Below are 13507 nucleotides of genomic sequence, written 5' to 3'. Positions count from 1 at the left end.
TTCACTCAGGCCTGGATGTTTCTGTTCATATTGTTCAGGGTTTACAAATTCGGAAAACAGAGGGGCACAGCGTAACATGCAGAAGGTGGTGTCTTGTGGACATGGGCATTCACCTCGCCCTGCCCCCTCTCCACAGTCTGCTTTGAAAGCTGTCCTGGGAACCCCATGCCTCAGATTTGTTCTGAACAGGTGTCTGTGAATGCTGGCAAGGCTTTTATAGAATGGCAGCTGGGTTTCTGTCCTCTGAAAGAATCTGGTCCTGCCCTCTGTTTCTGTAACCTTTGGAGGACATAGCTCTGAGTGAGGGCACAGGAATTCTAATATAAGGCCTGAGTCACAGAACCTCTGCCCCACAGTCCAGGAAGTGAGAGGAGTTGGCTCCCCAGCTTAGTCTGCAGAGCGGGAGTGGCCACATCATCCTGTGTGAGCACTTGGATCCAGGTCTGTCTAGTCTGTGGAGCTGGTTCGAAGCTGTCTTCTTCAGAGGATGGTTCTTCAACCACAAAGAGAAGAATAGTGGGGAAAGAAGCTCAAAGCAAACCACTCTCCCACTCCCATTGTGCCTGTTTGCTAGAGCCGCTGTCCTTTCTAGCCCTTTTCTAAGATGGTAAAAGTGCCGAACAGTGACTCAGCCTCAAAGATGGAAAAGTCCACTGTGAAGAGTTATGTCCTGTCATGTAGAGTTGTAGTGCCATTTAGATGCCCTTTAGAGCACATCCACCCAGAACCCTGCCAGGCGAGGGTCCCAAGTTACCTGGCCTCTCAAGGCTGTCCTTCTGGAGAATGCAGTCCATGAGATTAAGACCCCGGCTAGCTCCCCAGCCGTGCTACCAGCTGTCCCTTCTTTCTGATGTCAGGGGGCTTCCTTGACAGACGGCTGCCCCCTCCCACTCCTAGGCACTCATGGGAGAACAAACCAGTGTTTTCACCACGAGTCTACACAGCATTCAGGTCCACACACAAACCCCTGGGCTCAGTTCCTTCACTGGCAGCGTGACAGACTCATGGCTGGTATCCCACGCAGGGAAGACCAGACAGACGGCTGTGACATTGTGGTCACCCCAGCTTTTGTTCCTCATTGGCAAATTTTCACAACATACCACGCTTGCTTGGGTCATATTCAACCAGTGGGAGAAATTCACCCCCAAACTTCTGGTAAAGAAATCTGCTCTTCGCAAAATTTATTGCAATATTATGGTTATTTGTTTTCATTTTAGTAAAGGATTTTTTCTTTGACTTGACATCAATTCCTGTTTTCAAGCCTTGCTTCAAGAAAGACAAAATTTTCTCCAACTCCAAAACTGTTAGTAATCCTAAATTCTCTCTCATTCACACTACCCATCACAGCTATCAAGAGTGATGTGAAACAGCCTAAAGTCAATGATGAAAAACAAAATGTTAGTTTTTCTTTCCTTATTTGGTATATTCCAAAATCTGTATTTTCTCCAAAGAGCATTTTAATTATTGAAAATGACATCTTCTTAAACTCAGTTCTTACGTACTTCAAAGAGCAGAGCTGGGGATTTAGCTAATGGCACCATGCCTGCTTCTCAAGCTCAAGGTCCTGAGTTCGATCCCCAGTACCAAAAAAAAAGACCACATCAATTTGTGATTCCAAGTGGGGTTTTTTGTTGTTTGGTTGGTTTTGTTATTTGAGATTCTGGGGATTGAACCCAGGGACTTTGCACTGAGCTACATCCCCAGTTTGTTTGTTTATTTATTTTCATTCATTCATTCATTTACAAGGTCTTGCTAAGTAGCTAATTTACCCAGGCAGGGCATGAGTTTTCGGTCCTCCTGCCTCAGCTTCCTCAAATGCTGAGATTATAGATGTCTACCACTATACCTGGCATGGTTTTTTTTTTTTTTGGTACCGGATATCAAACTTGGGTCCTTGCATTTGCGCAGCGAAACCACTGAGCTAAATCCCCGGCCCGGCATGTTTTATTTTAATAGAGAAGTGATAGTGAAAATGTGGCTAGACAACAGGGAATAGAATGTGTATTAAAAAGAGTATTGAGCCTGGTGTGGTGGCTCAGCTACTCAAGAAGCTAAGGCAGGAGTATTGCATAAGCCCAGGAGTTCAAAGCCAGCCTGGGCAACAGAGTGAGACCCTTTTCCTCCCCCCACAAAAAGAGAGTGGATGTTGATGTGATTTCTTAGCAGTTAAACAGACATAACTAGTTTAATTCAGATAAATTTAAAACTGAATATCTAAGCCTGGCTTGAGTACTGATACCTAATATGACTTGTTTTTAACATTTTGGTTCACAGCGTAGTTGACTCTGAGTTGACTGCTGTCTTTTTTCTTTCTTTCTTTCTTTCTTTCTTTTATTTATTTTTTCTGAGACAGGGTCTCACTATGTAGTTCAGGCTGCCCTTGAACTCACTATGTAATTCAGGCAGGCCTTGAACTCATGGCGATCCTCCTGCTTCAGCCTCCCAAGTGCTGGGATTACAGGCACGCGTCACCATGCCCAGCCTTTTTTTATTTTGAGACACGGTTTCACTATGTAGCCCAGGTTGGCTTTGAACTCCCTACATAGCCCAGGCTGGCCTTGAACTCACAGCAGTCCTCCTGCCTCAGCCCCCTGAGAGCTGGAATCACAGGTGTGCAATACCATGCCCAGCTGCTGTCTTTTTTTTAAAGAGCCACTCTGAGAGGTGTGGCCTGAGAGGCATAGTGGTGCTGAAGTGAGGTGGGAACTTCCGGTCTTCTGACTTTGGACTTAGCCCAGGGGACCCTGACATCCTTGTGAAGTTAGGGATGGGTGGAGAAACAGGAGAAAGGTTGGTTTCTGCAATGAAATAAACTCTATGTCATCCCTGAAAACTGGTTTAAACCAAAGGTCACTGCATAAAACAACTCCCACGCTCCACGATTGAATAGCTTTGGCATCAGAGCATCCAAATTGGGGTAGCTGTGTTGTGTATTTCCGTTCTGTTTTGTTTTGTTTTTCTGAGCTGGAGGTCTGAGTTGTCCAATCCTCCTGCCTCAGCCCCCCAAGTAGCTGGGATTCCAGCCAGGTGTGCCCACTGTGCCTGGCTCCATTTTATTTTGACCAAAAGAAAGTTCCCAATCCTGGGGCTGAGAATCTCCAGCTCCAAAGTGCCCAAACCCTGGCTTCCAGGCTGGGAGGGCATCACAGAATGATCATCCCCTCTGCTGAGTGCTTTCTGACCACCCAGGGCTCTACCCGGAAGGAAGCATAGTAGGTGAAATGGTCTCTGCAGGAACCAGGAGCAAGAGCTCAGGCACCTGAGATGACATCCTTCCACCCCACCAAGGACGCCATGCCTATGTGGCTGTCTCAGGGAAGGGATGGAAGCGTCCTCACTGGACCTGGTATAACTGCAGCCCTGCCACACTTCCTCCTCCAGCAGGGCATTGCCTTGGGAGATGGCAGCTCCTGTCAGGGCACAGGGGGTGTGGCCAGCCTGGCTGTCTGTGGGGTCAGAGAGCAGCTACTGAGGTTCAGTGAGCAGCAGTCACCTCCTCCCTTGGTACCAAATCAACAGATGCAAAGCCCCTTACATAGACCCGCCTGGTGTTTGCCTAGAGCCCTGTCTGCCCTCCCATAGCCTTAACTGTCCCTAGATTGCTTAGAATTCCTGCTATGAGGTGATGCTTTGTAAATAGTTCTTATTAGAATGGTTTTTATTCAATTGTTTTTTATTGTTATATTATTTTTTTTTCCCAAATATTTTCAGTCCGTGGTTTCTTGAATTTGTAGATGTGCCACCTGTGGATGTGAAGAGCAGAGTGTGCTGTGTTTTTAGTAGAACCGAGGGACAACACTTGTATAGACAAATCTTTCTAATTCTCCCAAGGCCTCAGAAGACTCCACTTATCATCCTATTTTGGCAGTGAGGGCGGCACAGGGGGTTGAACCCAGGGCCTTAGCACTGAGCTCCATCCCCAGCCCTTTTTATTTTTTTACTTGCGACAGGGCCTCACTAGGTTTCTAAGTTGCCCAAGTTGGGCTAGAACTTAGATCCTCCTGCTTCAACCTCCCAGAGCGCTGGGATTACAGGTGTGTGCCACCACAGCCATCTGTTGCCCTCATTTTTGCAAGAGGAAACAGAAATTTAGCAATGTAAAGGCATAGCACAGCCAAGGCTACAACCAACATGTGTGGCGACCTTTCCCTGCACCTGTCCTGGCTTTCTCATATGTGTGACAAAGGGAACAGAAGGGGACGGTGATGCTGAGTCGTACCCCAGGGCAGCTGGTGGCCCCAGGATCAGCACCTTGATCACTTGGCTGAGGCCACGTTTGCCACAGTCCGGCCCTTAAGATCAAGTGTTCCCCCTTCCCTACTTTCTTAGGAAGTCGGGAAGCACAGGGCCTGAGGAGCCCCTCAAAGGGCAGAAGGAGTCCCCTCAAAGGTTGGATTCTTTCCTGGGGAGAGAGTCTCCTCTCCCCACCTGCACTCTTTACTTGCTTCTTCCTGAAGGGCACTGAAGTCAGCCTGACATATTCTTTACCTAGAATCCTACCTGAATAGAGGCTTTCATGAAAACCCACCAAAATGAGCACAATTGGAAGCAAATCACAAGCTAGCGCTGTCATCTTTAATTTGGCATCATCTTTGCTGGCCTGCTGGGATGTTCCTGCCCCCTTCTTTCCTTTCTCCTTCCATCCTTCCCTCCTTCCTTCCTTTTGACAAGGTCTAAGCTGCCCAGGCCGGCCTCAAACTTGTGACTGTCCTGCCCCCGTCACCCAGGTACCTCTGATTACCGAACCCAGCTTGAGATCGTCCTTGAACAATACAACGCCCTCTCTTCTGTGTACATTTATGAGCCAAAGTGTGTGCTGCCCGTGATCCTTAAAGCAAACCCAGAACCTAAGACAGGGGACGACGCTGTCACTAGTTACACCATTGTGCCCTGCAGGGCAAGGACAAGAAGGCACCCAAAGGAAGGATTTCTGTCCAGTCCAACAAGAGCTTTTGGAGCACATACTGCATGCCAGATTTTCAATGGGGACAGCAGGGGGGCCAAGTGCAGCCACACATGACCCTCAAGGGCTTCTGTGAGGAGACAAGTTGCTCTGTATCTTGGCAGAAACAGAGTGCTCAGGATGCAGGGATTTGGGAGAAGGGCATCCTAGAAAAATCCCTTAGGCAGGATAAGAGTCAAACCATTTCACAGCCTCTCTAGCCCAAGTGCCCATCCATCAGAATTGACCCCCGCGGTTGACCCCAGCGGTAGACCCCTGGGGACCAATGTGGCTGGCCAGGGTGCTGGGTCCTGCAGGAAACTGAGGAGATGCTTCCTGGCACACTGGTGGCAGGGGGCCATTTACCAGGTTTGTGCATCTGAACTGAGGCAGGCAGGGTTCTCCTCTCAATGCCCATTTCTAGGAAGGATACACAGTCTCCCAGAACCAGTGCTCCTCTGTGGTTTTCAGGATTAAGAGGGAACAAAATGAGGCTGTGAAAGACACTAGGAGGAGCAGAGTCTGAGTGTGCACATCTGCAATCCCACCTGCTTCAGCTGAGGCAGGAGGATCCCAAGTTTGAGGCCAGCCTGGACAACTTAATGAGACCTTGTCTCAAAAAATAATGAGGGCTGGGAATATAGCTCAGTGGCAAAGAGCTACTGGATTCTATCCTCTGTATTGAAATAAATAAATATAAAAATAAAACCTCTAGGAGCACAGAGGCACTGTGTGAGCAGAGGAAGGAAGGGCAAGGAGAGGCAGGAGGGGTCCCCTCAGCTCCAGGCCTTTGTCCTTTTGAATGGGAGGAGCTGAGAATGAAGAAGATTGCAGTCTGGAGAGAGATCCAGAGAGAGAGAGAGAGGTGGGGAAGCCGGAAGCTGGAGGACTCTTAAGTAATTTATCAAAGCACTTTCAGTTCTCACTCAAATATAAACAAACCACAGTTATGACTGAAAGCAAAACAAACCACCCCACCCCACCACCTGCCCTTCAAGTGGTATCCCTGGGTCGCAAGGGACAGCTGAGGATTTGGCATGGTCCCTAGGTGTCAGGTGCACTCCGGGCAGGTGGGTGGGGTGAGGCCTCACTGGGAAGCCAGGATCCCTACCTTGCACACCTCGCTGAGGCTGGGAAGGACGTCTGCCCTCAAGGTCACATGGCAGAAGCCTGGCCAGTCTGGTTTTGCGCCTGAGCCGAGCACCCTGCAGTGCCAAAAGCTCTGCTTTCTGAGCAGGAGCTTTAGCAAGGTGTCAGATCCAGGCTTCTCAGGGTGCTGCCTCCATCTCCCTCAGCAGCTGCCAACCCCAGCAATAGGGCACTGTCTGTGCTAGGCCAGGAGTGTGTGGGACCCTGGAGGAACTCAGGTGGCACTGCTGGGCTTGAAGTCCTCGGGGGCTGCTGCTGAGCCTTGGGCACTGGAGTGGGCTTCTTGGTATCTCTGTGCCTCGGTTTCTTCCTGGACAGTGAGGAGCCTGGGAAGTTAGCACCTAGCATCCTGCACCCACACTCTCCTGTCCCTCCTATCCTTCCTGGAATCGCCAGGAAGGCGACCTGAGAACCCAACGTAGACAAACAGGACTGTGTTCCCATCTTAGCTAAGGGGTTGTTTCACGAATGTGACACCTCCTGGGTGCTGAGCCCCCTTTACTCATGTCCTGACTCAGAACATACAGCCAGAGACAAAGTGTTAGCATGCAGGAAAAAAAGCGTCACCCAGTTTGCCTTTTTCGCATGGAGAGAGCCTGTCGAGCTGATCACAGTCTCCCTGTCTGCAGCAGGAGAACCAGGTTCCCACCTCATCTCCTCCCCTCCCTCATGGGGCCAACATGCGGGTGGGCCAGATAATTTAGACGATCTTAGAGAAGAACTGCACGGATAATGCCCAGTAAACACTAGCAATTGTAAATGTTTACATTTTACTTTCCTACAGAAAGGCCCTTGTCTTGTTCTCAAACATTGGCTTACAACTTGGCTGTTTTATCTGTTAAAAAATATATATGCCAGAATACTAGAACTGGAATAAACCAGGAGGCCATATGATCTAACCTCATGTTTTTATCTTTGTCAAATAACCTTAGATTGTAACCTGTGCATTTTTATTACCAGCTGAGAATCCCTTATCCGAAATTCTGAAATCCAGAATGTTTTGAAGTATGAAGCATTGCATCATACGTTCCAGCAGTTTCAGCTTTGATTTCTGGATCAGGGATGCTCCACTTGTAAAGTCTTTGCCAATATTCCAAACTCTGAGAAACTCTGGCATCTGAAACATTTGTGGTCCTACACGTTGCAGATAAGGGACACTCCACGCTAATACGTTGTGTAAACTCTGGGCACTGTTGGCATCCCCTGAAGAATATCGTTACCTTGTGCTGTGTTAGCAGTCACTAGGCTCTCCACACTGAGCTTTTTATTCTTTATTTCTGTGATGGCTAATCTTTTAGATCTTTAATAATACAATCAGGCTGCTGAGACACATGTGCTGTAGGTTTGACACCACTACTTTTTTTTTTTTGGTACCGGGGATCAAACTCGGGACATTGTGCTTCTTAGCCCGGCACCTGAACCACTGAGCTAAATCCCCAGCCCCAACATCACTACTCTATTTTGAGATAGTATCTAAGTTGCCAGCCTGGGTTTGAACTTCAATCCTCCTTCCTCAGCCTCCCAGAGTGTTGGAATTACAGGTATGCACCATCACACCCTGCTAACAGGCCCGGGCATTACTGGAGACTATGATACTGCCTCCTCTGATCTCCAACCTCTGGTATCTATGCTGTAAGTCAGGGCAAAGGAAAAAAGACATATTTTATCTCCTTTTCTTAATCAGAGAGAGAATAAGTTGTTGCAGAAGTAGCAACAGGGAACCACTTCTCAACCAGTGGTGAACACGCTATTTCCTATCACTGCTGCATTAACGCCAGGAGAACCCACTCTGTGGCTGTGGGCTCTACCATTTCCCCTTCATGGAAGACCTTTGTGACCAAGTGATGTGATCTGTACACAGATTTTCGATCTTGTTTCCATTTTTGGTCCTTCAGTGGCCTGGGTTCAGCACCAGTACCACAAAAACAAAAAACAAAACAAAAACCCTGGGTTTATTGTGAGGACCACAAAGTACAGCTAACACTGGTTTCTAAAACCCAAAATGTTATAGTTCAAACAATTCTCCAGTATTTTCTTGTTATTAGAAAAATTGAAAATAGATTCCATCAGTGATCTTCACAAAAAATCGTTGTCCCCTATTCATCTGTCTTTAATGGTTTCAGGATTTCCAAGCTCGGATTGTATCTTTGCTCAAGGATGAGCACATGACCTTGTGGGCTCTGGGAGGATGGGTCCTGGGTGTGGGTGTGGCTCCAGGATGGGGCTTCATCCCTTGCTGGCTTCAGGACTTTTTCCCTTTGGGTTCCACATTCCTCCTCTGTGACGTGGAGAAGGACAGTCCTCGCACAGGGGGTTTGAGGGTTGAAGTCAGTATATAAAGCTCCTAGAATCTTGTCATTGTTCTCAGTGTAAAATATTTGGGGTTGTTGTGTTGGAATCGAAGGAACCAGAGATCATTGAAAACAAGGAAGTATGGCCGCCACCGTGCCCTTACCTTTTCTGAGCTGATTCCCCTGCTGAGAGTACCTCTGTTTCTTGTACTCCTCAAATTCTTTTCCCTCTGCCTAGGGAGCAGAACTGGGGTTTCCTTCCTGGAGAGAGGGCAGCAGGTGACAGGGTCACAGGGCCACTTTTTTTATTTCAGAATATCTAGCACTGTTAACAGATGAGGCCTGTCTTCCCGCTGCTCAGTGGGCCACTTGCAGAAGTGAGGCATTTTGCAAAAGAGAAAGAGTTTATTCCTGGGGCCACCAAATGTAAGGAAACGGATCCCTGAGTCTCAGATCTGCCCCACTGAGGGCAGAGTCTAGGGATACTTATAGGATAAAGACACAGGGTGGAGGGAGAGGTGACAGAGGTGGGAAAAGGGAGTCACCTGTGTTCTGCGCCTGCCTCCTAAAGTTCACGGCTCCTCCTAGGAAACCCTAGGAAATGTTCAGAAAGTGGCAGCATTAGTGTGCTGGGAGGGTGGAGTTTGTGACCTTCTGATGTCAAAGGTCGCTCACTAGACACCTGCCCAGACCAAGGGAGGGATCGATGGTGCCAGTCAACAAAGCTACCACCAAATTCCAGAAAAATGACTTCAATAGTTGTTCCAGTGGTGGCCATGCAGCTGGTCTGTTGTGTCTAGGAAGAGTTCAGAGTCTCTGGAGACCGTCTGTGTAAACACTCCTTCCCAAAGGAGACCAGGCACACTCCCAAGTTAGGAGCTGCTCTTGTAGTTCGAGGTGAACATCACAGGAAGGTCTTCAGTTGTGTTCTATAACTCTGATTGATGCAGTTTGTGGAGGCTTAACTTGGCATCCACAAAGTGCATAGACCATTAATTGTCAAGGTGGGTGGCTTTTTGCGCAGGCATACATCTGGGTAGCGACCACCCAGATCCAGAATGGAACATCTCAATTTCCTGCAAAGTGTCCTTGTGTTCCTTCCAGGATGACCGCCACCCTGACTTCCCACACCCAGGTCAGTTCTGCCTGCCTTTGGGATCCATGTGAATGAAATGCTGCTGCAGGAGGTGCTCCTGCCTAGCTCCTGTCACACAGCATTGTGTGCATGAGCTCTGTCCCTGCACCACACTGCCTGGAGCTGAGTGAGCTCTTTTGGATGGCAGGAATGCAGTCCATTGTCTGAATTCCATTGTGGTATCCAGTTATAGGAATGCACCCAATATATCCACCAGATGGGGCTTTGGGCTTTTCCTATTGGGAGCTCTTACAAATAAGAATAACACTGCCACCAGCATTCCTGTACACCCCTCATTAATGATCAACAGTTTTCCCTGTCCCTTTGGTGACCCCATTCTAACAAGGTAAGGGCCCCTGATAATCACAAATGGAGCTTCCAGACTTTTGGATGAGAGAAATAAAATGGTGAGTATTTAGAAGGCACTTTGAACTTTAGAATTAAAAGATCATTTACTTTGAAAAGTAGTTTGTTTCAAGGAGTTGTGTGGCCTCAAGAAAGCCATTAGACATTTCTGTACCTCAGGTTCTCCGTCTGTAACGTGGCATGGTATTTGTGTTGTGCAGATGTGGCAGAGCTGCTGAGAGGATTTGATGACAATATTCAGATAGAGCTTAACCCCTCTGAGCCCTAGTAGGATTACTGACTTTATGATAATGATTATATATGGCAAAGTCAAAGATGCCATGCACCTGCATGAGTATATTGACACAAAACCACTAATGCAAACCAGGGAATCTGCTTTAATGCCAAATGTAAAGTGATTGTATTGTTCTGGTTTTCTTTTTCCTTCGTAACCTCTCTTTCTGTGGTTCTATAAAGTTCTAAATTTCCACAAAGAGATCTCCCAGATAGGATATGGAAGTGGGAACAAAGTAAAACTTGGGCTGGAAATCTGATCATTATGGTAGCAGCATTAACTTTTGGCCTCAGTTTTAACTTCAGGCGACAGGAAAATTGTTTTCAGTATTTGTACATCTGGCTTAGATTGTGCTCTGTCCCTGGACTTCTAATAATAGCTAATAATTTGGATTCGCTGTGATCTGATCTAGTGTTAGGAATTCCAAAGGTCAGAGAGATAAGCCAACCAGTTCCAGTCTTACACATAAGTGGATCTGTGGGCCTCCAAGGTAGAATCGCATTAAAGTGTCACATATTAGGTATAGTCACTGCTGTGAATGCAGGTGATTTGATCATGTGCAAACACATGAGATTAAAAAGAAGGTACTGGAGCCGGGGATTTAGCTCAGCGGTTCCATCGCTTGCCTTGCAAGCGCAAGGACCCGAGTTCCATCCCCGGGACAAAAAAAAAAAAAATTAAAAAATAAAAATTAAAAAATAAAAAAATAAATAAATAAAAAGAAGGTACTGAAAAAGCAGAAGGTTTCTCATTGTGTAAGTAATTTTTCACCTAAGTCTCCAGATTTATGTTCCTGGCCAAGAAAGCTACTCTGTTGGGTAACCCTTCCAAAAAGAGGGGAACAGTAAGGCTGCCCACACCTAAAGCTGTTTCCTAACTCTGAGCAGAAACCCACTTAATTTCTTTTTAACTTTTAATTTTGAAATCAGGTCAGACTTACAGGAAAGTTGCACAAACAATACAAAGAAATGTCTAGCCTTCACCCGGAATCCCAGAGTGTTAGCACTTTGACACATAGAATTCATCCTCCATCTTTCTCTCCCCTCGCTTAAACACACACACACACGCAAACACAGGCACACATATGCATGCACGCATATATGCCCTTCTTTATTCTGAACCTAAAGAATAAGCTGCAGACATCATGCCCCTTTTCACCTAAATACTTCTACAGATTTCCTACAAGCCAAATTCTCTGTTGTATAACAATTATCAAACCCAGAAAACTAATGCTGAAGCTGTGATCACACTATTACCTAAGCTGCAGATTTTATTCACATCTCATCAAATGCCTTACTGGTATCTTTATAGCTAGTGAAATACAGTGGTACTTCGGTTCACAAACTTGATTCTTTTCAGGATTCTGGTCACAAACCGAATCAAATTCAATAGTTAGGTTGAATGTTGACCTTATGGCAAAGTTTGATTTGGTTCTCAACCAATTTGGTTTGCAACCAGAATTGTCATGAAACAAGGAACCACTGTAAAGGATTGTTTGGTCCAGAATCCAATCCAAGGTCATATATTTAATTGAATTTATTTTCTCAAAATATTTCTGTGGAGTCATGAACCCTTGCTTTTAGAAAATATTTCCTTTAAGGTAACAACTTACTCTGCTGGCAGCAGGAGAAGAGAATGAATTTTTTTCAGTGGCACTGCGCCTACCCTTACAAGTTCAAGTTCCTGAGTTTGATCCCCAGTACCAAAAAAAAAGAGAATGTCCTCTAAAAATTTTGCCTGTGTTCACAGGAGAGTGTAAAGTAACCCAAATATGTTTTGTTGTATGATTTTATGCAAGTTAGACATGATGATTAGGGAAAAGCCACTGCCAGCATGTGAGTCACTGCCTGGAACCAGGTTTGGTCCCTTCCTCTTCAGAAGAAGGTCATGGTGGCTACTCTTTCTTTGGCAGACGTGGTGCTGGAGAAGGCCATGCACAAGTGCATCCTGAAGCCCCTTAAGGGACACGTGGAAGGCATGCTGAGGGACTTCCACATGGCTGATGGCTCCTGGAAACAGCTGAAGGAGAACCTGCAGCTTGTGCGGCAACGGAACCCTCAGGACCTGGGGGTCTTCGCCCCGACGCCTGACTTGGTGGATGTGGAGAAGATCAAGGTCAAGTTCATGATGATGCAGAAGATGTATTCACCAGAGAAGAAGGTGATGCTTCTGCTGCGGGTGTGCAAGCTCATCTACACAGTCATGGAGAACAACTCAGGTAAGGCCACTTTTGCCAGCCCAGTGCAATTGCCAACTCATCCCTGACTCTACCCAGCAGCTCACAAAAATACATGTCACTCTGGTGTCTGTGAATGAGTCACACGCATAGATGATATAATAGCACCAATAAATTTGGCAGAGAAGGGCAACTCAGTTTCTGTACCTGGCTATATAAAGATTTAGTTCGGGTAGGAAACCTGTCTCTGAGGTCTGTGTTTGAAGCCTTTCTCTGCTTATGGGCTCATTAACTGAAGGACTTTTTGGCTACCATCACCAACCTTCTATGCTGTGCCTTCTGCATCTGTAGTTGCATAGGACCCTCTCCAGCACAGGGTGGGGCTTAGCTTGAGGCTTAACCCGGACCGCTCACACCTAGCCCCAAGGGCAGTGGGACTTTTAGTGATAATCAATTACTCCATTTTGGGCAAGGAGTGTGGGTGCAGTGTTCTTGAAACTCACGGGAGATTTACAAAGTCGAAAGCGAGCCTTTCGATTGCTCAGTACAGTTTCCTGTAAACAAGAAGTCATAGTGGTTGGTGCCTGGGTAAGGACCAAGCACCACATTGTTGAGATAGTTGGAATTCCGGGCCTGTTACCAACTTAACTTTGGAGTGAAATTGCTTAATGGAGAAGCAACAGGGAATACATGGGCTCTGTTCACCACTACTTGAGCAGACATCACCACTACTTGAGCAGACAGTAATGCATGTGCTCTTGCAGACTGTTGGGTGACATTAAAATCCAAGTTCTGGGCTGGCAATGAGAGCTGTGAACAGGGCCTTTGCAATTGGCGAGCATATTCCTCAAGCAGGAAATGCACTTTCTGTAGTTCGCAAAATCACTTATAAAAAGTTCCAGAGTAATATGTGGGCGGGATGAGGTTCCTGTGCTGCACAGGGTCTTCACCTCTGTGCTGCTGGTGTATAGATGACTGCATGCTTTTAGGGGTGGGGCATCCTGCTTCCTGAAGGACCCTCGGAGCAGCCAGGGTGCCATTGGTCCCGCACCCCCAGCTGTGGCTCTGAAACATGTCTCCCAACAGTGTCACATGCCTCCTGGGAGACCATAGTCACTCCTAGTTAAGAACGACCATTGTAAAGAACATTAGAAATAAGGACTAAAAACATTGC

The 13507-nt window shown here is 46.8% G+C and overlaps 1 protein-coding gene across 9 annotated transcripts in view; it reads left to right on the top strand.

The window, feature by feature from the left end:
* Window positions 1-13507, top strand: part of Rin2 (Ras and Rab interactor 2) — a 199117-nt gene that overhangs the window by 176334 nt on the left and 9276 nt on the right. For all 9 annotated transcript variants that reach the window (XM_004840890.3, XM_021255122.2, XM_004840889.3 and 6 more), the window contains one exon: window positions 12070-12375. In XM_004840890.3, coding sequence (XP_004840947.2) covers window positions 12070-12375 — 306 coding nt within the window. The remainder of the gene's footprint in view (window positions 1-12069; window positions 12376-13507) is intronic.

The sequence above is a fragment of the Heterocephalus glaber genome, unplaced genomic scaffold (assembly GCF_053883595.1).
Source record: "Heterocephalus glaber isolate CG9 unplaced genomic scaffold, H.glaber_assembly_v1.0 deba00001532, whole genome shotgun sequence".
NCBI lineage: Eukaryota > Metazoa > Chordata > Mammalia > Rodentia > Bathyergidae > Heterocephalus > Heterocephalus glaber.
Note: the sequence above shows the minus strand (reverse complement) of the source record. Positions and strands in the feature narration are given on the sequence as shown.